A 27,054-nucleotide genomic window follows, 5' to 3' on the forward strand; every position below is an offset into this window, starting at 1 on the left:
AAAGTCCAGATAATAGCTCTACGATGATCGTGTTTCCAGCTAATAATTCTTTTTTGATTTCAAAATTGTTGTCAACGCAACTGCAGCCTCTGAAAAAAATCAGTGAGTCCTATTTCCGATAGTTTTAATCTTAAGGATGCGGTCAGCTGACATCAGAACTCTGATTGAAAGAAATTTTGAGAAATTGAAATGAAAAATATAGAAATGAACAAAAAGTCAAATGATACATAAAGTACAAGACGCGGAAAACTGATGCAAAAAAACAACCGTAAACCGCAAAAAAAATTGAAATAAATCTCAAACAGACCAAACCGACTGCCATTAGCAGACAATTGACCTCTTGCTCTAAATTTATCAGATTTTAAGCAGAATTAAAGATGGAGCATACATCATGAGATTACAATAATATTTTAACATCTAACACTTTAATATTTTGAGTGTCACTTACTCACGCAAAACGTCTCACTAGCTCAAACACCACAGGGGGGTAATTTTCTTTTCCGAGATATACTCTGAACCAAAAAAAAAGTTTAGAAATTTCTTTAAAAGTTTAGAACAAATTCAGGCTTAAATTTTGGGCTTAAAGGGCTTGGTGGAAAAGAACGGACTAGATTTGAGAGATTGCTTTCTGTTGATGACTAGCTTGTTTGAGATTGTGAACAGTTGGCTACTGTTTAACTCCCCAACGGCAGACAACACTTTGTAGTGGAAGTAAATATTGCCATAAATCACGTAGAGATATTCGAAGGCAGCAAATAGCGAATAGGCTGAAACAAAACGGTCGAAATATCACTTGAACTGACATGGTTCAAAAAATTTAATATTAGCCGCCCGCCCTCTTTCATCAATCTTAGAGCAGCTAGAGCAGCAGTAGAAAAAAATCTATACTGTACGTTTCCCTACTGTTCATTTTTGGGATCTATTCTGTTTGCCCCCCCCCCCCCCAGCTTAGTGAGCACAAGTCTTTTATAACCCCCAGGCGCACGTGTTATTTTCTTACCTAGTAACGTGCTTTATAACAACATATAATTTGCAACTGGGGGTAATAAAGAACACTGGGGAGGGGGGGTTTGGACAAAATAGATTCCATTTTCGATTGAAACATCTCAAATATTGAACAACAATTACTGACCTCCTGAAACGCATGAGACGAAATGGAGAAATGAGAATATCAGTGCGGTGATGAGTAATAATGACCCTCCTATGAAGATCTTCTTTAACTTCTTGTAAGTCTTGGCTATCTAAAACAAGAAGAATATAATAGAATAGTAGAGATATAAATCTTCTCTTATAGAGGGTTTGATTAAAAGAGCTGAACTGCTGCACAATGTGTCAATTAAAATGTTGGTCCAACAGTACAAGAAAAGTGTTGAGACTTTTGTAATGAAAAACTTGACCTAAATTAATGCTTCAATGTTTGTTCAAAAGTAATTAGGCAAATCTACCGAACAACAGCAAGAGCGTCGTTCATTCAAAGAAAGTTGATTTAATTTTCTCAAATGTTTCCCCGCTAAAATGATGAGCTTTTCAATTGAACGAGAAAGAGACTGGATTAATTTTTGAAAAAAAAACGACTAACGTTGGATTAATTGCTCTCGAGCAACAGACGGGGGAAATTTAAATTAGAGGGGACGTAGCTTGGAAACCTTTTATGGGTGGGAAAAACTTCGCCACACGGGTTCGAAACCTGACATCCAAGTTGGCAGCCTAACATCTTAACCGCTCCGCTACACAGTCTTCGCTTTCCATTTGCTCACAATCGGTTCTACCAACGAATTTGATTTCAGAACGATGGCAACTTAGATCACTCAAAGATGAAGAACTGAATGGTGAACAAGTCACTCAAAAAGTGAACGAATATTTTAGAAATTTGCCTTAAAAAGATTCAAACAAGATTACAATAATTGCTTCAAACTTCGTTCGAGAGCAGTTAATCAAAGTATCTTCAAAGAAAATTGTAGAGAGTAAAGTCATCTGAAAGAAGAGAATTCGAAACTTCCATCAGCAAAAATTCAATTTCTCGGGTGTGGAAAACCCCGAAAACCACTAATTCAGTTTCTGAAGCTTTAATGAGCCAAACAGTACTAATTTTCACTTTAATCAAGGCGTACAAAACGCATTTCTTTGGTTTGAGATTGAGAATAAAAACCCTAACATTTCATAACAGAAAGTCAGACAAACTGCTGCGTTGAGCAAAAAAAAATCGAGCCACAGAAGAAGCGTTGAGCGCAAAAAAACACGAACCACTGTTTTCAGATGGAGGCTTCGTATAACTCCATCATTAAAAAAAGAAAATTTGAGAACAAAATCAAGCCAATGGAAGCTGGCTTTAAAAGGTAATTAGCGCTCTGCTCTACTGCAATAGCTAAATGGAGCCGGCAAATCGCCCAAAAATAGCCGGCATTGAGAGACCGGCATTGAAATAGAAAAAGAAAAAACAAGAGATCGAAAAAGTGTCTAAGTGTTCTAATTTGGTGTGCAGTTTCAAATAGATTCTGAAATTATACTTAATTCAGCTTTTAACTTAAGGCTAATTAGCATAATACTAGTGCCAGCTAACAATCCCTTTAATGAACTTTGATAACCTAATGGACTATGACTTAATGAACCTGCTTTATATGTTTATCCCGTTTCTCTTGATTTTGCTCTCTTAACTTTGACCGTAATCCAATAAGTGAAAAAAATTAAAAACCATTCAGTTGAAACAGTGAGTGAAGTAGATCACGAGTCAAACATGAAAATCGTGAATTATGTAAAGCTAAAAACGTCACCAAAAGGTAAAGCGAATTTAAAAGGCGAGCGCCTAAACAAAAGACGTTGAGAGGCTGATGGCGGCTATTAACAATTAAAATTTATTTTGGAAGCTAATTAATCATTTTGAAAAATGCTGACCAGAAAATGAAGCAAATAACACATTTGGGAAATTAACTAAAGTTTGGGATTAAAAATTCAAACAAACGACGATGGAAGCAATTTTGACCGTCTGAAAGACGAGAACGTTAACTCGACGCTTTTTGGTACTTTGAGACAAAATTTTAGGCATAACGCGAAAAACAATCAGTTACAACAAAGAAAAACCAGATAAACCGCAACATGCCTTCGCTCAGCTCAAAGCTCAACATATATCAAAACTATTATCAAAAGCTGAAAATAAAACCCAATTATTGCTAAAATTTCGCTTTAAAACAAAATATATTAACTCAACGGCAAATAATCACACAAAAGTGGTTTACAGGTTTGAATATTATGCCTAGCACCTCATAAATTTGCCTGAAGAAAAACTGTGTCAAGTTTTAGTTATGTGTAAGATGTCTATCGGAGAAAAATGAGATAATTCCAGTTATGTGAGCTGATCTAAACAAATGAACACCGAACACAGATCTAAACAAATGAACAAGAATTTTGCTTTTTTTAATCGATATAAAGCACCGTACCGTAGTTAATTTTATTATGCCACAAACTATCTACTATTTTATATTTTGTCAACAGTAATTACCTCAGGCGAGTGTTTTCCACATAGCTTGAACTCTCGCAGTCTACAACCCTGATGAAGAAAGGCACTGAGAGAAAAGCCCAAAAACATGCAACAGTGCACCTCTGAAACACAAACACAGCAGATAATTTTTTTTTTAATTCAAACAAGTACATTCGCGACCAAAACCGAAAGTTGAACATTTATATGTTATTAATCCATCTATTTCAAATCACTTAGTATCATTTGCAAAAAAAAATAGGATAATTTATGTTTCATGTTTGGCTGTTCATTTTTGAACGTGGAAGTGACATAAATGTTCTCAGAATATCAGTACCTCAAAATATAAGCCAGTGCATTGCCATTAAGGACATTATCAGACCAGTTTAAGAACTGTTGTACGCATTCGACCTATGGAAGAGATAATATGAATTACAGATCAAACTAAACACTCAAATTAAACCTTTTCATTCTGTTAGAACACAACAGAAAATTGTCACGAACTGAAACGCTTGTTTTTGGTGTGTAACAATGTTTTAGTGAAGTACATATGTGGTGCCGTTTTTTTCAAATCAATTAAAACAAGGGCATGAATGTATGATTTCAACATTCTCTAAATAATAACTAAGAGACAAACGGTTAAAGTTGAGTTTGTAAATTGAACGCACTCTTTTGTGATATATTTAGTCAAACTGAGTTTTCAAGTGATTGTGGTTGTAAGCGAATCGATCAATAATACTTTGGCGTTGTCTTTTATCAAATGAATAACTGAAGTGAAACTGACTGGAGCAACAGTGTGTAATTGAATGACTTGAGTTCTAAGGCCAAATTGAAACAGAAGGTCTAAAAATCTCAGGATCTATTCTGCTTCGTCCCCCTCCCAGTGCTTTTATGACCCCCAGTTACCAATTATATGTTGTTATATAGCTCGTTACTATGTAAGCAAATAGCACGTGCGCCTGGGGGTCATAAAAGATTTGTACTCACTAAGCTGGGGGGGGGGGGGCAGAATAGATTCAAATCTCGTTATTTGAACTCTCATTATAGAAACAAACTTTCTTCGTTCTGAAATCTAAGCATAACTCATAAACAAATGACGCAAGGAGGAACAAACTCAACTTACCCAGATATTCATGAGAGGGGACAACTGCGATCATTAATAGGAACACACACTCCAAAGAGTAAAAGAGCAAACATGCTTGAGAGAGAAGCTTGGTGCTGATTGGCTGTTTTGTCACCAGGAATCTGTAGCACGCATTACACAACTAGGCTATTGATTCATATGTTAAGGAAGCAAAACTTGTGGTACACCCCAAAACAATGACTCAACGGATCTTTCCGTTTGTTCTCCGCAGCTTAAGTGGCTTCGTGTTATGATCACAACAAATGAGAAATCTGCGGGGGGTGGAAAGATAATATTCACCTATTAAGAGTGGTGAAGGTGCTCAAACGGTAAAAATCTCAGAAATGGAAAAATTATCACCCCACCCCCCCCCCCCCCTACAAAAACTAATACTGAAAGCTACTCATTATTGTTTTTCAAACTAAAAGATGGAAAAAACAGATGGCAACGACAGTAGTAGAAGAAGCTGACTAGAACCTCAACGAGGGGGGACACCATGTATTAAGATAGGGAATGCAGATATTGTCCCCGCATAGGGGGACACTTAGGGGGACATTTAATGCAATTCGCACTAAATGTCTCCCTAAGCGTCCCCCTAGGGGGACAATTTCTGCATTCCCTATCTTAATACATAGTGCCCCCCCCCCCCCCCCCCCCCCCCGTTGAGGTTCTGCTCAGCTCCGAATTTTTTTTTTCGAAAAAATTCTTCTATTTTACCTTTCGGCTGATTATAACTCTGTCCAATTTGTTTACAAGCATGACCCAGTTTTTGTTACGACTAATTGTTTGCGTCCTTGTGTGTGTTTGTTTGCTTAGAACAAGATACAAATTTGTACTGTCAATGCTAGCATTGCTATTAGATGTTTGTGAATGATAAAAGTATAGAGAAACAAATTTTCAATTTGAAAATTTTCACATAAGGGGTGTCGTCACTTTTGATTTTTTCAAAAACCAGCTTTCATCTTCAGGAGTCGGCTATTACAGCGCTCCTAATTTTGTTTTTTACTTCGTAGAACTAGTACATTTTCGCATTACCTTAGTTCACAACTTGTTAAACATTTTGCGTGAAATGTTTTTGACTTCTCTAGGGAGGGTAGTTTCCCTCTTCACTCATTCGGCTCGAAATGCTTTTAGACAACAGTTGCTCAACAAGGAATTCAAAATGAACACAGTCAGAACAAGAAATCGAAGTCAGAAAAGAAACGGGATAAACCCGTAAAGCTCAATTATAGATATCCGCCTCTTGAACTATGTTCTTATAAGTTATAGTTGCCACCTCTAATGATCATTGTTATTAATGATAGCCCTGTAGCTTCTCACTGTGAAAAAAGGAGTATGTTCAACTACGAAATGACATAATATATCACACTTAATAAATCAAATTTAATAATGTTTTTGTTTAAAAATCTTTTTTTTTCATTCTTTCAATCCGAATCTTGGTATAGGTAATCAATGGCTGCTATTTACAGTAACGGCGGCTATAATAGTCTGATAATCAAAAGTCACATGTATACATTCAAGGATGAAAAAATTGGAGCAAAAAGACATTAAGCTCATTCAAGAAATCGCCATGACGTTATTTGTTTATAATCAATTAAAACATAGTACAACAAAAAAATTATGGTTAAACAAGGAAATGTCTTAGTTAAGAGTGTGAAAAATCAATCCGACTAAACATTTGTTTTACAAATATTTTATTCCTATAATGAATTTTAATGCTGTGTTCAGTGATGAAACCTTCAGCTGAGATTTTAACCAATCAGATTTGAGAAGGTTTGTTTACAACTTGATGACTCAGACTTCTCGGGTACCTCCTTAACTATAGTATATGAGGTCGGCTATAACCTATCTTTATACATGTAGTCGACCGATCCTAATCTTAATACATGTACTTGCTAACATTAAAGTTGTTAACTTGCTAACATTGAAAAAAATTGTTATTGCGATTAGTTACATTTACAGTAACTCACCCTTTTTCCGTAATCTTTGTAATAGAAAGTTGAAACTTTGCATAGTTATAGCCAGGTTATAGGGCTACAGTTTTTTGGAAATAGATTTTCTTATTTCGATTGGTGGTTAGAGTTATTAACAAAAACTCAATAAAAATTGATTATTTTGACTTAGAATTCTTTTGATTTTTTTAAGTGAAGTAAAACAGTTAAGTCAGCGAAGCTGAACGATTAGTTAAAGAGAGTCAAGTAATGCAGCGGTAATGTTGAGTTCATTGACGAAATCTTCGGCTGATAATTTAACCAATGAGATTTGAAAACGTTTGTTTACAACATGATGACTCAGACTTCTCGGGTACCTCCTTAACTATAGTATATGAGGTCGGTTATAACCTATCTCTATACATGTAGTCGGCCGATCCTAATCTTAATACATGTACTTGCTAACATTAAAGTTAGAAAAAATTGATTTACAATTAGTTACATTTACAGTAACTACCCCTTTTTCCGTAATCTTTGTAATAGAAAGTTGAACATTTGCATAGTTATAGCGAGGTTATAGGGCTACAAATTGTTGGAAACAGATTTTCTAATTTCGATTTGCGGTTAGACTTATTAACAAAAACTCAATAAAATTTGATTATTTTGACTTAGAATTCTTTTTTTTATTTTTTTTTTAAGTGAAGTAAATCAGTTAAGTCAGCGAAGCTGAACGATTGGTTACAGAGAGCCAAGTAATGCAACCGTAATGTTGAGTTCAGTGACGAAATCTTCGGCTGATAATTTAACCAATGAGATTTGAAAACGTTTGTTTGCAACATGATGACTCATTCTCCTCGGGTCCTTCCTTAACTATAGTATATGATGTCGGCTATAACCTATCTTTATACATGTAGTCGGCCAAACCTAATCTTAATAGATCTAGCAAGTTATATCTAATCATAACACATGTAGGTGGTTATAAATAATCTTAATACATATACTCCGCTATTCTCTATCTCTGTACATGTAGTCAGCTCTCATAATTACAAACTTACATAATACTTATGCATACAGACACGCTCCAGCCCTGTTGAAAAAGGAAATAAGTTAGTGTGTAGGTGTGTACACATTTGCGATCATGCACATGTATATTCTTGAATGCGTAATTACAGACAACAAAGTTAAAATGTCTAACCTGCATGTGGCTGTTTAAATTAAAAAATGATTGACTCGAGGATGGAGTAAGCAGAGAAAGAAAAGATCGTGTTCAAACATGTTCAGTGTGAGAAACACATTAGAATTTGAGGAACAAAACCGACCAATCAGAATAGAGGATTTAGTTCAAGTTGACAGCCAATCATTTTTGAATAAATAAAACTTTCTAGCTGCAAGACCATGCGTTCAGTATACACTTAGTAATGAATACAATTGGAATAGAACATAAAGCTGATTCACAAAAAAACTGTATCACTGAGAGGTATTCAAAATTTTAGTCACATATCACATCGTCAGTTATATTTTGTTGCAGCCTACGCATTATTAGATCCGCAAATTGACGGAGAAATAGCACTCAAATTCAGACCCTATGGTGGTTTAATAGGAGTTGATAATTCACGACTAGATCCTTTACTGAAATATAGCAAAGTTTTAAGACTTCCTGCGGCCTTACACGATGCAGCTGGATTCGTAAAAGATTGTAGGAACAAAGGTCCTGGATATGTATACGCTTTCCGTTATTCACCAATAAATAATTGTCTTTTTGGACATTTGACAGGAATACTGTTTGTGCTATCAGTGAAAATTTTCCATTCTCAATTATTCCGTGAGCTGGAATGCTGAAAAATTTTGGAAGCAAGTCCGCAAATATTGTTGTTCTCGATCTCGAAGGTTTCAAACAGAAGTCAATTGGATTCATTGTCAAAGAACTCAGCTTGTGTTGCAGTTACTACGATAAAATATTTTTCAAACCTCCAGTTAGCTTTGCAGAATTACCGGCACACGATCATCAAACTGTTATTTGGTTGAGACACAACCTGCACTGCATCGATTGGGACGACGGCGATACACCTTACAGTGACCTGAAAGTAGTTTGCTTAAGTTTCAGTTTCCAAATAACCCGGAAATTTTTTTTGCAAAAGGCACCGAAAAGTGTGAGGTCCTCAGCAAGTTGTTACAGAAAAAAGTTTACAATCTAGAAGATTTAAATTGTCCCCGCATTTCAGAAATACTTCCAGAGGAAACAGTTGCTTCTTGCAGTCTACATTCCAATAATTTTACAGCAAACTGTCAAGTATTCAATCATTGTGCAGAACGTAAAGCCAGAATATTTTCACAGTGGACACAAAGTGATGCACAGAGAAGAGACGGCAACACTGACCACCTATCTGTCAGACAATTTGAAGATATTTACTTGCTTGACTCCTCTTGACGATCAGCCCATAGTAATATTCAATAGAGTTCAAGATCCCTGTGTACCAATACAGAACAATTATTCAGTTGATCAACAGAAGCCAGAAAACTTTTTCAACAGCATACCCGGCGTTGCACAACAACCCCACTACAACCCGCTGTATAGCACAGCAGCAAAACGTTACTTCGCAACAATTACGCTATCTCCAGAGGAACTAGACAGCTTCAGAGCTTTCCTCCCTGCGATTGATAACTTCTATCATTTCCAATTGTATGTGAAAAATAAACAGAGCTCGCGAACAGCAGAATCAATTTAATTATGGCTACAAACAAAAAAACCGAGAAGCCACCGCTGCCACCAAAAGAGCAGCGAATCCCCCGTTGGAAACAATGGGCGGACAGAAAAGTTCCTCCCGTTAGGTTGAAAAAAATACTACCGGAACGTGAGCAAACTCTGAAAGAGATGCCAAATGAGTTGCGAGTTTATGTCTTGGAGCGTCCCGAAGTTGAGAAAGTTTTCAGTCAACCATCGTATAAAGAAAATGACTCATCAACTGTGTTATAAACTAGAAATAAGAAGTCACATAAAAGGTTTCAATTTGTTTGAATTCTGGTATATGAAACAGTTGCCCATTGAAAACAGTGAATAAATTACATATCTGATATTTTGTATCGTTCTTGTTGCAATTGACTTTTGAGGCAAAAAAATTATTTCAAATGCATCAAAGAGACGAGGCTGATGCGGGTATAAGCAATTTAGTGTTTGATGTAAACAACAAAGAGAGACCTCCATGGCGTTGCTGTTCCAACTCATCGGTGCCACGGTCTGAAGTAATATTTTTTGTTCAAGTCAGTATCATAGTTCTAATGATCATCCTTTGCTTCACTATGCTCTTTCTTTTGTCAAAAAGATGTGAAATATCAATTTGGATTGCATTGTTGTCCAGCTTAGTTGGTTATATTTTACCAAATCCAAAACTATGAACAAAGTGATTCTGACACATGACAGGATATTCATGTCAATTGTTGGACCCCGCGGTTCCGGTAAAACTGAGCTGATGTTTCACATGCTGCAGGGTAACAGTTTTTATCCGCGCTTTGAGAAAATTTATTACTTTTACAAGGAGTTCCAACCACTGTTCAGAGAAATGCGAGGTAGAATAGCACACATTGAATTCATCAAATATTCAGGATTGGAGATAACGAAGAATCTTTCGAACTGTCTTCTTATATTTGACGACTCATGCGAGGAAATTTTTAATGACAAAGAGTTTGTAAAAATAGCTACGTCTGGACGCCATCGTAAACTTCATGTTATATATGTGAAGCATAATTTGTTTCATCAAAGCAAATGGTCGAGAACAATTGACCTAAACACCACTTATATAATTTTATTCAAATCACTGCGTGACATTCAACAGATTGAATACCTTGGAAAACAGTTGAACTGTCTCCAATTACTCAAGGACGCATACAAATTAGCAACAGCTTAGCCATACGGACATTTAATCATTGATCTGGATCCAAAAACAAGTCAAGGTTTACGATTTGCATCACAAATTATTGGACCTGATCCTTCAATTTTTTACATTCCTGCACATGAAGGAGTCATCACACCAATTACGAATGAAAAAGAGACACCTGCTTATGCTCAAGCAATGGGCAAATGGTACAAACAAAAACTCCAACATTGATTTCAGACTATTTAGTGACAGTGACTTCATTTGGTTTCTGAGTGATTGTGTGATGAACGTACTCTCTGGAGTTGTTCCAATCAATAAAAAAGAACTGAAAAAGTTTGAAAAAACTGCGTCAACTTTCGAACAAGAAAGTAGGGAAAACGGAACGATTAAAACTGATTAAATCTCCCTCGGGCACCAATCTCATTCAACTCATAGCATTACCCTGCATTGAGTATCTGGAACATAATGCATACTGAAGAGTTTGTGTTAATAGCTAAGCAGATGTATACAAGAGCACAACCTCATATATCTCAATTACTCAGCAACAAAGATGTTCACAACCCAGTCAAGCAGATATCGCTTCTCCAAAGAAACAAGTCACCATCAGCTCCCCCTGCCTCGCAACAGGATACAGAGCAACAAACTGACGCTTCAGTGGATGATAGAAGTGCAATAAACGAGTCTATGGAAAAATCATTTATGACAGACAACACATCAGCTATCAGACAAGGAGTGTTGAATGATATTAAAATCTTGAAGGGGATAAAATTTGAAATAGCGAATAAAATACTGGAGATAATAGAGGAATCCGATTCTGTGTCTTTGGACTCATCAAAAAGATTGCTTATCAGAGGTTCAAATACGGACGTTCTTGCTGCTACATTTCTCTACAATCTACAGCAAACCACTTGTGAACTATCTTTCGAACATTTCAGTATATTAGCACTTCTCGATATTGGTTCACATTTGACTTGTAACACATAAATTTATCATCTGAAGAGAAACTGCAATTTTTGGGATATGAGTCAGACAAGGAAGTTGCTTCAAAATCCCGCAGAAAAAAAGCAAAAGCTTCTGACAAGGACGAGGGAAGCTTTGAAGAAGCAGAAGAAGAAATCAAACCAACCAGCCTCTGGGAAAATTACTTCCTACCAAGTTAAACAGTTGGACAAGTTGTACACTAAAGGCAGTGCTGCATTTGGTAGTATTGCTAATTTAAAGAAGGCTAGTGGCTATACCAGAGGTAAAATTTTTCGCTATCTTCAGTCGAAAGCCCCCTACACGAAATACAGACAATTCGGGAAAAGTTTCCCCCGACTGAAAGCTATTGCATACCGAATAAACCAAATCTGGTCGGTTGATGTTGCGTATATGGATAAAGTTGCCCAACACAAAAATGGCGTAAAATATTTATTAGTGGCTGTGGATGTTTTATCGCGTTACTTACGAGTTCAACCAATGAAGGCTCAAATTCTACCAATGAAGCATTCAAAAAAATGATCAAGAAAAAACAGCCGGAAAAAGTATGGACAGACAAGGGATCAGAGTTCAAAGAAGAAAATTTTGTGAAAAGGGAATTCATTTATACACAACAGAAAACGAAACCAAGTCAGCATTTGCGGAGAGGAACATTCGATCGCTTAAAAACATTATTTACAAATATTTGGAGGAAAAATGGACTTGGACGTATATTAAAGATTTGCCCCAATTGTAAATACAATAAACAGTCGTGTTAACCGGGTTACCCAATTAGCACCTAATAAAGTGTTCAAAAAACATGAACCATTTTTAATATCACTAGCAATCGACACAAAAAAGTACAAACCAAAATACAAAGAAGGAGACCTTGTTCGGATTGCAAAGCCTGACGAAAAATTCAGAAAAGGTTATAAACAAAATTACACAAACGAAGTTTTTACGATGTTCAAAATTGCAACTGTGAGTCCACTAACGTACAATCTTATAGATGCAGACAACGTTATAATTCAAGGTAAAATTTTATGAACCGGAATTAGTCCAAGATAACGTGTTAGACGAACAAAATGAATGCCGCTAAAGAATTCACAATCGACTTAATACCCAAGGCATCAATGGAAATTTACAGTGAAAACACAGTGGCAAAACTTCGTAACCAGTTAGCTCAACCACTTATGTTGGAAGGAGAATGGCAAGTAGCTTTATCTTCAATATCCTTCCCATCAAACATTAACAACGTCAATTCAAACGTGTTGGTCGTTTATGTAAACTCGGGAGCCGAACTCGATGCCCCAAATAATCGAAGTGGACACCTTAGAAAAATTCGCAAAGGTCATTTACACTAGCTTGGATCAACTCATGGATGAACTTAGGCGAATTGCTCATTTGAAACAGTTTGATTTTACTTTTGACAAAATTACTCATAAACTGGTTTTACAATTCGGAGCAAATGAGGGTTTATCATTTGAAAACGAAGAAGTTCCAAGTATTCTCGGCTGCAAGGGTATAAAAGACAACTCGCATGATGGATACATTCATATTGGATACAAAGCAGACAAAACTCTCAACAGACACCAGAGTGATTTCCCAGTCGATATAACCTGTGGCTCACAATTAATATTTGTCTACATAGACATCATAGATTATCAGAATATAGGTGACGTGAGAGCTCCTGTAATTAAAATCATTGAGTCTGAAAGACGTTTGAGAAACGGCAGCATAAACATCGTTACACCCATCCATCACAAGTCATTTACAATTCTGGATTACAAGCCCATACTTTCTAACAATATTCAAAACATTAAAGGAGTTGAGGAACGAAGCCGGAAAACTCATTCCATTTACTGGAACAGGAAAAGTGATAGTAAGCTTAAAGTTTCAAAAAATCAAGTGAAATGGAAGCTTACTACAGCGACCAAGCATCACAGTCAATGCCACATTTCTCCGGTCATTATCGTCAAAGAGGAAGTGGCTTTGGAGCTCTCGCTGCAGGTATTGGAAGAGTTGCTCTACCATTGGCAAGAAAGTTTATATGGCCCGCTGCCAAAAGGATTGGTCGAGAGCTTTTAGTGCAGGGTGCACCTGAGTTGGTTGAAGTAGCAACGAAACGAAAGTCGGCAAAGCAGGCGTTGAAAAGCACGGTTGCAAAAACAGCCCGCAAACAAATTGGTGGTTCTCTCCATTTACGCATAACACGAGGCCGGCAAGCTATTAGACGTCGAAGACAACCTTTTGCTAAACCTCGACTGTACAAAAAACGTTCCACTAAAAAAATCATTTCTCGAAAACCAAAGCCAAGAAGGAGTCGACTGGATTTTTTCTCTCGAGTCAGAAATGCGAACTAATATTGTAATACCTTGTAATATTGTAAGCCACTCACATCTCATTGGACTTATTTGAAAAACCGCCTTTGCTTGTTACCTTTGATCAATCATTTGAACAAAAAACTGGACCACTTTATTCTCCCTCCGGATCGTCACTTGAATTTGGAGTGGTAGGTGATCGCAACAATTTCAAAGACTTGCAAAAAATTTATTTGGAAATCAAATGCCGTATACAAAATGTCGATGGAACTGATTTACGATATGACGCAGGTGATCCCGCTAATACTTATTCCGCATTTTTTGTGAATAATGTCCTTCATTCCCTATTTGCTGACTGCACTGTTTCTGCAAATGGAATAAAAATCTCTTCTGCCAATGGACACTATGCTCACAAAAGTTTCATAGAAACAGAATTCTCGCACGGGACAGATGCAAAGAAGACTTGGTTAAAGTGTCAAGGTTATGAGTATGAAGCAAACCCCAGCGCAATTGCTAATGCATTAAAAGATGCAAGAAAGCAGGCTGCGAGAGAATCAGCTCAAATTACACTTTATGGAAAACTAGCTGTTGATTTTTTTTTCGTGCGAAAAACAATTAGTAAGCGGAGTAACCCTGAGAATTTCTTTCCGAAGGTCACAAGATGATTTTGCCACTATAAGTGAAGCAGCTGGCAAAAACTACAAAGTAGAAATTGACGAAGCCAATCTTTTTGTTAGAGAGATGACTGTATCAGACAACGTAGTCGAAGCCATTGAGAAAACACTTTTGAGAACACCTGCAATATATCGATACAATGAAGTGATAAAAAAAACTTTTCTTGCAACAATGGGGCCGCAAAGTTGGAAGCACGAAGATATTTTTACAAAAGAACCCATAAGACGACTTATAATTGCATTGTGCTGGTGATGCTTTCAATGGAACTAACACAGTAAATCTATTCAACTATCAAAAATTTGGGCTGCGTGAGATTACAGTGTTCCGAAACGGTTTCGCTACAGCCGGTACACCACTGTCAACAATTGACAACAAGCGTTTGTACTACAATTCAATGAGCGCATTAGCCTATGTAGAAAACGGTCATGGAATACCATTGAGTGAATTTTCAAACCATTTTATAATGATTTTCGAACTGACTAGTACGCAAGAAGCCACACATGATTTTATCCTGAACTAACAAATTCGTCTATATCGGTCGAGCTAAAATTTGATACAGCTTTAACAAATAACGTTGAAATTTTTTTCCTCGGCGAAAAATCATCTACGGTGTATATTGACTCTGCAAGAAACGTATCCGAAAATATTCTGCCTATGAACGCATACTAATGGATGAAGATCAAATTTATATTCCAGTTCAAAAGTGCAAGCATCTCAAATACGAATTTCGAGGTGTTTATGCCGCTGACAATTATCCATTAAATTTACCTGTTAACAGTTTTATAATTGTAAACGCATCAAGAGCTGCTTCTTTTGGAACGAATTGGGTGATGCTTGCCAAACGCTACGCATACCCCGTACTATACTTTGCAGATCCGTTAGCACTACCTCTGACTGCCTACAAAGATATTTTCTCCCGTTTACAGCAATGTACTGATTTGCATATGATGATGGATGTTATGGAGCACAGAAGAGATATTCAATATCCCCCTGCAATCAGCAGACTCACAACTGTGTTGTTTATTTTGTATCTATATTGCGCACTATTTTCATAGCAGTAAATTTTCTTTTGTACCAGATGTAAATGAATTGCAATTGCTAGCATTTGTAAAACATATGGAGTAAAATTGAATTAAATTTTTCTGCTAAAACACTTTTTTAAACACTAGAATTTTTACAGAATTGGAAGTTTATTAAATAGTCTGAAGTCTCTCGTACAAAACTCCCTTGTCCACTCAAAAGAATATCCATAATCTGATAGAGAGTAGATGAATGTTCACCGAGCATAAGTTGACAAAACCGTTTTATAGTTACGTCAGGAATTGGGGAGGGACGCTTGTTAGAAGTTGTAGTAGTAATTGTTGAAAGCACTTTTTCACGAACAGGTGATGGGAGTTGTTTTTTAATTTTGTTTATTGAAAGTTGATTTGATTTTGACAAATACTCCACGGCAATATGTAAGCGAAAAACAATAGCACCAAATGAAACAAAGTTTTTCTCAAAGTTACCCTGAGAATTTCTTTCCGAAGGTCACAAGATGATTTTGCCACTATAAGTGAAGCAGCTGGCAAAAACTACAAAGTAGAAATTGACGAAGCCAATCTTTTTGTTAGAGAGATGACTGTATCAGACAACGTAGTCGGAGCCATTGAGAAAACACTTTTGAGAACACCTGCAATATATCGATACAATGAAGTGATAACAAAAACTTTTCTTGCAACAATGGGGCCGCAAAGTTGGAGGCACAAAGATATTTTTACAAAAGAACCCATAAGTCGACTTATAATTGCATTGTGTGCTGGTGATGCTTTCAATGGAACTAACACAGTAAATCTATTCAACTATCAAAAATTTGGGCTGCGTGAGATTACTGTGTTCCGAAACGGTTTCGCTACAGCCGGTACACCACTGTCAACAATTGACAACAAGCGTTTGTACTACAATTCAATGAGCGCATTAGCCTATGTAGAAAACGGTCATGGAATACCATTGAGTGAATTTTCAAACCATTTTATAATGGTTTTCGACCTGACTAGTACGCAAGAAGCCACACATGATTTTATTCATCCTGAACTAACAAATTCGTCTATATCGGTCGAGCTAAAATTTGATACAGCTTTAACAAATAACGTTGAAATTTTTTTCCTCGGCGAAAAATCATCTACGGTGTATATTGACTCTGCAAGAAACGTATCCGAAAATATTCTGCCTATGAACGCATACTAATGGATGAAGATCAAATTTATATTCCAGTTCAAAAGTGCAAGCATCTCAAATACGAATTTCGAGGTGTTTATGCCGCTGACAATTATCCATTAAATTTACCTGTTAACAGTTTTATAATTGTAAACGCATCACGAGCTGCTTCTTTTGGAACGAATTGGGTGATGCTTGCCAAACGCTACGCATACCCTGTACTATACTTTGCAGATCCGTTAGCACTACCTCTGACTGCCTACAAAGATATTTTCTCCCGTTTACAGCAATGTACTGATTTGCATATGATGATGGATGTTATGGAGCACAGAAGAGATATTCAATATCCCCCTGCAATCAGCAGACTCACAACTGTGTTGTTTATTTTGTATCTATATTGCGCACTATTTTCATAGCAGTAAATTTCCTTTTGTACCAGATGTAAATGAATTGCAATTGCTAGCATTTGTAAAACATATGGAGTAAAATTGAATTAAATTTTTCTGCTAAAACACTTTTTTAAACACTAGAATTTTTACAGAATTGGAAGTTTATTAAATAGTCTGAAGTCTCTCGTACAAAACTCCCTTGTCCACTCAAAAGAATATCCATAATCTGATAGAGAGTAGATGAATGTTCACCGAGCATAAGCTGACAAAACCGTTTTATAGTTACGTCAGGAATTGGGGAGGGACGCTTGTTAGAAGTTGTAGTAGTAATTGTTGAAAGCACTTTTTCACGAACAGGTGATGGGAGTCGTTTTTTAATTTTGTTTATTGAAAGTTGATTTGATTTTGACAAATACTCCACGGCAATATGTAAGCGAGAAACAATAGCACCAAATGAAACAAAGTTTTTCTCAGTAGGCAAAATAAGAAATTTGAAACAGGTCACGAGACAAGGTATCGGCACAGGAGCATACGGAGAAAAAACAATATTAACTTCCAAACTTGTATCCTCAAAAATAAAATGCCAATGGCTGGAACCAAAGGAACAACCATCAATTACACTCGAAGATGAATGATGACCGTACGCATAATTTTCCATTCCAGAATCTTGCAGTTTTGGTTCTGTCTCGCAAATAGTGTATTTGAATCGTTTTCGAAACTTTTTGAAGTATTCAGGACTGTTTTCGCACATAGCCTCAACCATAGTAAGAGATTAAACTGAGTGAACAACTGGTGATTTACCTCTATGAATTAGAGGGTTTTAGTTGAGGTCGTTCAAATTTTCAAGGTCGTTCTAAGGTAAAAATTGATTAAATTTTTTGTTATTTTAATTGCTGGTAAACAAATTCTGTCTAGACAATAAGTAAACAAATCAAGGCTGTCTGGTTTTTCCGAAGCACCGCAATTAAATCAAAGCTGTCGAAAGTTCTACAATCTTTAACCTGAGTTAAACTTTTGGTTGTTTTCACTGCTTGTGAACACATTCGGTCTAGACATTAAGTAAACAAATCAGGGCTGTCGGAATTTACCGAAGTTCTGTACACGAAAAATGGCTGTCGCAATTTCCCGAAGTTCTGCAAACTTTGCTGATTGGTTGACGACTCAAAACAAAATCTATTTTTAGTAAAAAGAAATTTCAACTTGATTGTTCGCATGTAGTCATGAATACTTTTAATTTCTGCAGAACTTGAGAGACATTTGTTTATCCATATTTTACGGTTCAGTTGACATTTCCTTCCGACAAAAATTAGAAAATCTCTTTGCTTCTTCCATAGTTGAACTTACCCAGTTATAAAAAAATGCCTGCAGAAGATCGAAATCTACCCATCAACTGTGAAAAATGTGGAAAATCTGTTGTAAAGGCCCATATTGCTCGCAACAGGAAGACATGTATGATGGGCACGCTTTACTGTAAGACAAGGAATTGTAATTTTGCGACAAAAAGTGCTGCAGAATTGTCATACCATATTGCGAAGGCTCACGGAGCAAAAATTCGTAATACACTGAACAAGTGTGTTGTCTGTCAGAAACAGTTCCCAAGTTTCTACTCACTTCAACTTCATCGCAAAAAAGTACATCAAGCTAGCACGAAAATTGGGTCCTCAAGTACAAACCGTGTTCGTGAGATTATGCAGAAAGTTGATAACGATAGCGAGTCATTGAAGGAAGAACTGGCAGCGTGTCAGCATTTACTTGACGATATGCATGCTGAGCACGGCAGACAGGAAGTTTTCAACTTCAGTTTATCTGATTTGGACACCAAGGAGATCAATAGAAAACTTGATGAAGTTTTTGCAAACCTCAACTGTGCTGCAAAAATTAACCTAGCTTTAGGGTTTCTGTTGCAAAATATAAAGACAAACGACTACCGATATTATTATCCGCATGAAAATAACTTACTGCTGGACCGAGCTTTTCTGCTAAGCAATAGAAACGATTTATTGAACCTGCAGAACGAAATTGAGAAACTTGACTTGGTTGAAACATGTAAACAAGAACGTCAAAACTCAAAATGGCGATTCACAGTAATTACAAATGTTACCGTTTTTGTAGCGCTTCTTATGAATATACCTATGGGTTGCACAGATTTGCCTCTTCCAGAGCCCCTGTTAAGGAATCCTGAAGTAAATTGTCTCGTTTCAAATGGACACAATGAACCATATAACGATAATTTGTGTTTATTCCGTGCAATTGCTATTCATTTATTTGGATCAGTAGATGTTGAACTACATGCAACTGAAATATTTCACAATTTTATTACTGCAAGCGGTTGCGACCCTGAAAGTTTCACGTGTTTCCTTTGATCAAATTCCAATAATTGAAGAACTAATCAAAGAAAACATTTTCATCTATGGTTTTGACATTGAAGACGGTGAAATTATTGGTGAACTTGTTCGACGCAGCGTTCAACGATATGACGAAAACATTAAACTGCTTCGATACAACAATCATATCTGTTATGTTAATGATATCAACAAATTCTTCAAGAAGTTTCGTTGTCCCAGCTGTGATATCTTTTTCAACCATTCAGGAAACTTGAACCGTCACTTGAAAACTTGTAAAGAACGAGTGAAAAATGTCTATCAGAGAAGTGCTTATTCTTTGCGGGAAACACTATTTGAGAAGCTTGACAACTTCTCAATCGCTTATCTAGAAGATCATATCCTCTTCAGAAATTTTGTCGTCTTCGACTTCGAAGCAATATGTGTTCAATCGGTGGAAATCAATAACACAGCGACAACATCATGGATTGGTACTCATGTACCTGCATCGGTATCAATTTCTTCAAATTTGTTGGACGAACCTGTTTTCTTATCCGAAAAGGATCCCAATCGTCTCATCATATCCTTTGTAGCTCAACTGGAAATACTAGCAGCAAAAAACAAAGCGGACTTGAGACCCAAGTTCTTGGCGGTGGAAGCAGAGATCAAAACTAGGTTGAGTGATATTTCCTCTAGACTGCAAATTGTTTCCGAAACTCAACCGAATATCAGTAGTGAAACAGAAGATAGTAATGTATCTAAAAGTTTTTTTACAAATCCAGCAAAAGCAGCTCCTTGATCTCCAGCGTCATTTCAACAATTATGTTGACACTCTACCAGTTTCTGGATTCAACAGTGGAAAAAATGACCTAAACTTGATCAAAGCGTATCTCATTCCAACTCCTTAACGATAGAGATATTCAACCTACGGTAATCAAAAAGGCCAATCAATTTATTTCTTTCAAATTCGGTGATATTCAGTTTCTCGATATTTTGAACTTTCTTGCTGGAGCAACATCTCTGGATTCTTTTCTGAAAGCATATCAATCTGAGGAGACAAAAGGTTATTTCCCATATGAATGGTTCGATTCGTTTACGAAACTTGACTGCAATCATCTTCCACCCTATGACTCCTTCTTCAGCAAACTGAAATCTAAATCCATTGGAGAAGGACTTCAGACAGTTCAAGAAAATGATGGAATCTGGAAAAGAGGATTTAGATGTTCTCCGAGAACTGGGTTTGAAAGAGAAGCCATTATCTGGAAAAGAGAATTATGCTCTCCTTGAAAAGTTGCGGATGATGGGGAAAATGACAACTTTTTGCGATTTCCTTCGCTGGTATAACAACAAAGATGTTGTACCAACTCTGCAAGCAATGAAGACAATGATGAAATTCTACCACGATCAAAAAATTGATATGTTAAAGCTTGGTTGTACACTACCCAATTTAGCAAATATCTGTCTTCATAAATCGACTTATAGAAAATTTTACCCTTTCATCGAAGCTGACAAAGACTTGCACGAGAAAATACGAAGTGAAATGACTGGTGGTCCATCAATAGTGTTCACGAGGAAAGCTGTTGTAGACAAAACGTTCATCCGGAGGTCAAACAATATCTGTAAAACAATAGTTGGAATAGATGCTAGTCAATTGCATCCTTTCTCCATGTGCCAAGCGATGCCAACTGGACTCTACACTAGATGGGAGTTCGATACAAATCTTCAAAAGTTCAAAGCTCGTCAAAACAACATCAGGAAGTTTGAGAACATGGTAATATCTTTCTATCAGGGAACCAGACCCGAATGTACTATTGAGAGTTTCTATACAACTGGAAAACAGAGAAAAATTGATTCTTTTACTGTGGATCGCTTCTGTGGTCATTGCCAAACAATTTTTGAAGCTCTTGGATGCTACTACCATTTCTGTCCCTGTAGGGAAACTCGACCAAATCTTAATGAGGATGAATTTGAGTTTGGTATCCGGAAGAGAGTTTGGTGATGTTGGAAGAGAGAATATAGGTAAATTCATGCTGGAATATGCTGAAAAAAACGCGTTATTGTTAAAACCTCAACGAATGTTGATTTCGAGTTACAAATTAAACGATGGAATAGTCATAACACCATTATTAAAGTTTTATTTGAAGCTGGGTCTACGCTGTACCAAAATCCAAAGATTCGTTGAGTATACCCCGCAAAAATGTTTCAACGGTTTCGTACAATCTGTTGTTGATGCAAGGCGAGAAGGTGATGAAAATCCGGACTCTAGCGTTGTTGCTGAAACTATGAAACTACTTGGAAACAGCTCGTATGGTTATCAGATTATTGATCGAAGTCGGCACACAGAAACTCTATATCTTAACGATGAAAAGACGCATAAAGCTATTAATAACCGTCTTTTTAGAAGATTGAACAGCGTTTCGACAGATATATATGAGATTGAGCTTGTGAAAAGCACTGTTGAGCATCGTGAACTAATAATTGTTGGATTCTTTATCTTACAGTATGCTAAACTGAGAATGCTGGAGCTCTACTACAACTTCTTTGACAAGTTCTGTGATGTTCAGAAATTTGAGGAGCTTGAAATGGGCACTGATTCTTTTTTATCTGGCACTGGCTCATGAAAATCTCTATGAGTGCATTAAACCAGAAATGAGAAGAATTTGGAATGAGATGAGAAGTAATGACTGTACAGATGTTTTCCATGCTTATAGTGCAAGTAAATTTTTTCCGAGAACTTGTTGCGATAAACATGTAAAACATGACAAGCGTGAGCCTGGATTATTCAAGGAGTTCCGATGTACTGAAATGCTATGTTTATGTAGCAAAACGTATTGTTGCTATAATTGAGTAACGAACAAAACTAAGTTCAGCAGCAAAGGACTCAGCAAGAGTGTTCTGGAAGAAAACAGTGATGGACCTTTACAGAAGTACAGACGAGTCCTGGATGATGCAGTGAATATAGCCTCAACTAACAGAGGATTCAGAACTATGAATCACCAAATTCTAACCTATGAGCAAACTAAAAAACGAATTGGGGATGCAGATGGAATTCATACGACACCTTTGATGATCGAACCTTTCTGATTTGCTTTTCATACATTTTAACCAGTTAAATTAATTGTACGCTTGTGAACATGTGATTGTAATAAAGTTTTGTCAAGTAGATGAGTCCACTGTTTAAAGTAATCATTCTTGAAGAGAAACCTGAACCGGGTTTTTAAAGTTCAGACTGAGCATTTAAAAGTTTTCTGACTCATTTCTCAAGGTGTTGACCAGATCTGTAGACAACCCTGGATGAAAATATTGCTAATATGGACCCCTTGCGACCCTGGATGATAATATGGACCCCTTGCGTGCCGTAAGATAAAGATGGAAAATGATACAGAAGTGAGTTGATAAAAGTTATCGCCGTTGCCTAAAAAGTTTAATTCAAAGGAGGATGTTTTTGGGTGCCAAAAATGTTCCACTGCCGAGGTTCGAACCACTGACCTCCTGATCAACAGCCCGTTGCCTTAATCACTAGCCTGTCCGGACGTTACAATCTTTCTTCTTACAATCAGTTTTGATTTAGCAACAGAGGACTTCTGAATACGCGCAGTTTAGGTCGCGCAGAAAGCGTGAAATCAGGCGTGAAAAAACCGCTTAAACAGTGACGAGACAGAATGTTCTAGAAGAAATGTAAAACGAAAATAGAAGACGAAAAAAAAACCAAGAGCACCGCATTATAGCTACGCTCAGCTTACAGCTTGGTAGATATAATAACACAGCTTCATTTTCCAATTTGCTATCTGTTAGCTTATTCTTATTTTGTGATGCAAAATTTAAGGAGAAATCTTATGCATAAGACCTATTACCTATCCTAATTGGCTGGTGTCTTGTTTCAAATCTTGATACGCGTAAAATCTATTACCTATCTTTGTAGATTATTGTCAAAAATCAAATCTTAAAACATGTAAAATCTATTACATATCTTTATACGTTCTGATCACTCTAATGTTAATACATGTAAAATCTATTACCTATCTTTATACATGGCTGCGATAATTCAATGGTGACCAAAATGATTTGAAATCGCTATAGCCTATCTTAAAACATGAGGGTCACCACCCCCCCCCCCCCGGGCAGCTCCGCTCTTCTATATACTACTAACGGCTCCTTTTATCTCCTTTCGCATATTCTCGTAAATTTAATTATTTAAACTTAGTTATAAGGCGAGTACGCCCGGATCATAGCGTCAGAGCAAAAATGAACACTGAATCATAATATTTCAATTCTGTATTCTTATGATTGACAGTCTGATTGTCACTCTTTGCTATGTGAAGACAAAAAATCAGACAAAATGTTAGAATTATGAAAAATCTTTGAACAGCCTAGAAGACAAGACTTAACTTATTTATATATGCTTACATTGTCATTGATTTCGGCGATAAAAATTTAACAATATGTTAATCAGAAACGAAAAAACTTCAAAAATATAAGGGTTTAAAAAATATTCCATTAGCACCTACTCATATCTCTGCTCGTTCGAAACTTCAGCATCTCATAGACAAAATATTGGTTCTAAATTTAATCTGAAAGTGCTATTTAGTAAGCAATGGTCTCACTCAAGAACGACTGGAGCTGACCCGGAATTCCTTTGAAATGCTAACTAAACGTAATTGATAGGAAGAAATGCCCCATGAAATAAACACCCACGGCTAAGATTTCCAGCCCTTGTTAAAGACTTTACATATGCCAGATCTCAGCAGTGACAGAGTCTTAAAGGCCCGACTTTTTTATATGCAATGCCACATTTCGCGCGAGTCTCGAGGAATGCTAGATTTTCTCAGACTTATTCGGGGCCGCTTAACCGATATTTCATTTCCCCTCGTCTGAGACAAAATTGCGTAAGAATTAAACCTTGTTCATGGTGCCCAATACGAATTATAATAGCCATTTTCTGGTTCCATGTATCATTCTGGTTTAATTTCATTTCTTGAGTGTGACATTTAGTCGTTTAACTCAAGCTATATAAATGGTCCTGATCATTACCGTTGGAGCCTCTTTCTCGAAAAAAAAACAACTTCTAAAACTTTCTCTTTGGTGGTAATTTCAAAGATATAGACTGGGAAAAATAGGAACGGGAAAGGCTGTCCCAACATTATATATAATTAGTGCGTGATTTTAAGTAACGTTGAAGTCTTGAAGTCACTGAGAACCGCTGGCGTTTATCGAGAACCGCGAAGCGGTTCGAGATATTAAGTGAGAATATCGAACTGACTTCTGTCGAGTCACTTAACCATGCTTAAAACACGAAACGCGCACGTTTTACAATGACGAAAGTCAACGAAATTCATCTTCTGGCTAAGTAGGAACTTCCGGCATTTTAACTTCTGGCACTGCAGACTTTCGGCATTTTAAAGTGTGCACTTGAGCGTTTTAAGTGATTCTTAAAATTTTTTTGTTAGAGTTATAAAATTTGGATTTTTCATTTTTATATATTTAACAAATGATTGGTATTGTGTAATGCGTGTGTATATATACTGATCTGTAAAAGCAGAATCCGTGCATCAACCGAATGCCCACGGTGAACATATTAATCCCCTGCCATATGACCCCGATCGGGTAGATATTGTTGGCTGCGCTGATTGTCCCAATCACATTGTGAGTCTAAATATCAAAAAAAACCGGGTTTAACACACTCACGTTTAACACACTACCCTAGTTGAATGAGGACGATTATGTTGCAAGATCGTGCAGGAAACTTGCAAATCTATGCATAATCTTAAAAGATAATCGTCTTAAAAGTTAAAAAATGATAGCTCAAATCCAATTCTATTAATTTATCTTCTAAAGGCCGAAGATAACAGGAAAAGAGAAATAGCTGGTTTATGCCGTGCAGAAAGATGGTTCCAAAACTCCCGACAAAAATTCTGACAATGGTGCTTTCGTTAGTTGACGAATGACGAAGCACATCGAGGTCAGTAGTTTAAAAGTCTTGAAAAGGATGTCTAAATTAGAAGATAAATAACCGTTAGGATAAAGGCAAGGTCAAGATAACTTTTAGAAATATCAAATCTATAGACTATCAAATCTTCTTCACTTGTAGTTTTGTTTTCTCAGTTTGCTATACTGAGTTTTGCTCTGTGCTGTGTTCATCGGTAGAGATGTTGACATATGATTGCCGGTGATTGCCTCGTTTTCTTTGCAATTTCAGATTGCGTATTTGTAGATCGTAGAAGTTTTGTCCGCCTGTCATCAGGTGCTTTCTCAGCATAAGAGCTTTGTTTTTATTTATTTACTTTTCTGAACTTATTTCTTTGCTCATGTAGATTTTTTGTGTATAGGTCTTTTATTTATATGCAGAGAGCTTTGATAATATGCTTTGATAATCAGTGTGCAGTCGTTCTCTGAATCGAACTTCATATCTCTTCTGACAACGTCGATGACGCAGGCTACATTTAGAATGGTGAGAACTGACTTTCAGTTCTTCCTCAGCCTGTTTTTGCTTTCGATTCTGCTATGCCTTGGTGTCTTAAATCGTCGTGACTTTCCTTAACCAGTTTTTAATTGCTTTTGGCTTTGCTATTGCCAAAGGCTCGGGCGTATTATCAAAGGCTAGTTGGTCTACATTTACTGGACTGCAGCTACTGATGGACTTTTTGCACTGTCTGCTATTTGTGTTACGTTCTCCTGAAACTTCTCTCGTGAAATGGCGATCTTTGTCTAGTTGACTGATTTGCACATACAAATTACACATAAGCAGCACATTCTGGTTTATGGCGCTTATGGCAAATACATTTTCGCGCTTTGAGTTGTTCGATGCATAGTCTCCGCATGCTACAGAGTGATAGATGGCTTCCTTGTTGCATATTTTTGTTTCACTTATTTTGCGAATAACTTGGCGTACCATTGACAAAAAGGTCTGCTGTCCGGAAAATGACTTTCAATGGTTATGCAACAACTACAACAAGGCCAAGGTGTAACGGTTTCATTGACAGATTGCTATGAGGAAACCGTGTAGTTCATATGATTTCACGTTTGGTCTCCTATTTTTATAAAATTAGTGAAACAAATACATCAGAAAACTTCAGAAATCTTCTAGCGGCGAAAACTTATAGTTTTCACGAAAAAATAATTTGATTTAGAAAACACTACACACCAATCTTGCACACGAACTCACCAGAGGACCGCAAGAGGTAGATGTTAAAGCATGCTTGTCAATAACAGCAGACATGAATAAACACATCAAAATTCCAACACAATTCAGAACACTCAGTCGAGAATGACTGAAGAAATGATTCAGCAGCTTATTTACTGACATAACTATGAAAGTTTGCGTCAATAACCACAATATTTAGCACCATTTTTAATAAACGCCATTTCAATTTATCTGAAAAAAATTTTTTTGATGCAGCTCATTATCCACTATCGGTCTCTTCTTGTTATACACTAATTGAGAACAGGTAAACTTTCAGGAGGAGCAAAAGTCAGACTTTTGAGATGTAATTGGTGATGTGAGACAATGAAAAATGCATGAATTCGAGAGCACGCGCCGTAACAGTAAAAAGGATTGGGGGCAGGAAGTTTTTGCGGGCAGAAAGTTTGGGGGCAAAAAGGATTGGGGCAGAAATTTTTCAATTATTTATATTATTTGTTCAGATGATGCCATAACAGGGAGATGCAGAGAAGTAATTGTCAATTAAAACTTAAATTGATTAACTAAAACGAACGTTTACGAACATTGCGTTCATCGTCAGGTTTAAAAATTAAATGAAATCATTTACAAAGTATATAAACTTGTCTTTGACTATAATT

At 36.6% G+C, this 27,054-nt stretch overlaps 1 protein-coding gene across 1 annotated transcript; it reads right to left on the reverse strand.

Annotated features, from left to right (window-relative positions):
• Positions 1-567: 567 nt before the first annotated feature.
• On the reverse strand, positions 568-27,054 carry LOC142358151 (acyltransferase PGAP2-like). The gene is made up of 6 exons (XM_075409611.1): positions 26,420-27,054; positions 24,781-24,906; positions 4,596-4,737; positions 3,497-3,597; positions 1,133-1,241; positions 568-767 (listed from the first exon to the last, which is right to left on the reverse strand). Exons 1-6 carry the CDS (start codon positions 26,558-26,560, stop codon positions 568-570), a joined length of 819 nt encoding a protein of 272 aa, XP_075265726.1. The 5' UTR covers positions 26,561-27,054.

This window comes from Convolutriloba macropyga, unplaced genomic scaffold (genome assembly GCF_964194025.1).
Source record: "Convolutriloba macropyga unplaced genomic scaffold, txConMacr16.3 SCAFFOLD_1131, whole genome shotgun sequence".
Classification (NCBI taxonomy): Eukaryota; Metazoa; Xenacoelomorpha; order Acoela; family Convolutidae; genus Convolutriloba; species Convolutriloba macropyga.

Excerpts from the sequence above, each read along its gene's own strand:
- LOC142358151 (XM_075409611.1), bottom strand. The coding sequence starts at position 26,560 with ATGTCAGTAAATAAGCTGCTGAATCATTTCTTCAGTCATTCTCGACTG. Across the intron at positions 24,907-26,419 it reads CTACCTCTTGCGGTCCTCTG|ACTCACAATGTGATTGGGAC; the intron begins GTGAGTTCGTGT and ends TTTGATATTTAG. Across the intron at positions 3,598-4,595 it reads CCCCTCTCATGAATATCTGG|AGGTGCACTGTTGCATGTTT; the intron begins GTAAGTTGAGTT and ends TTTGTGTTTCAG.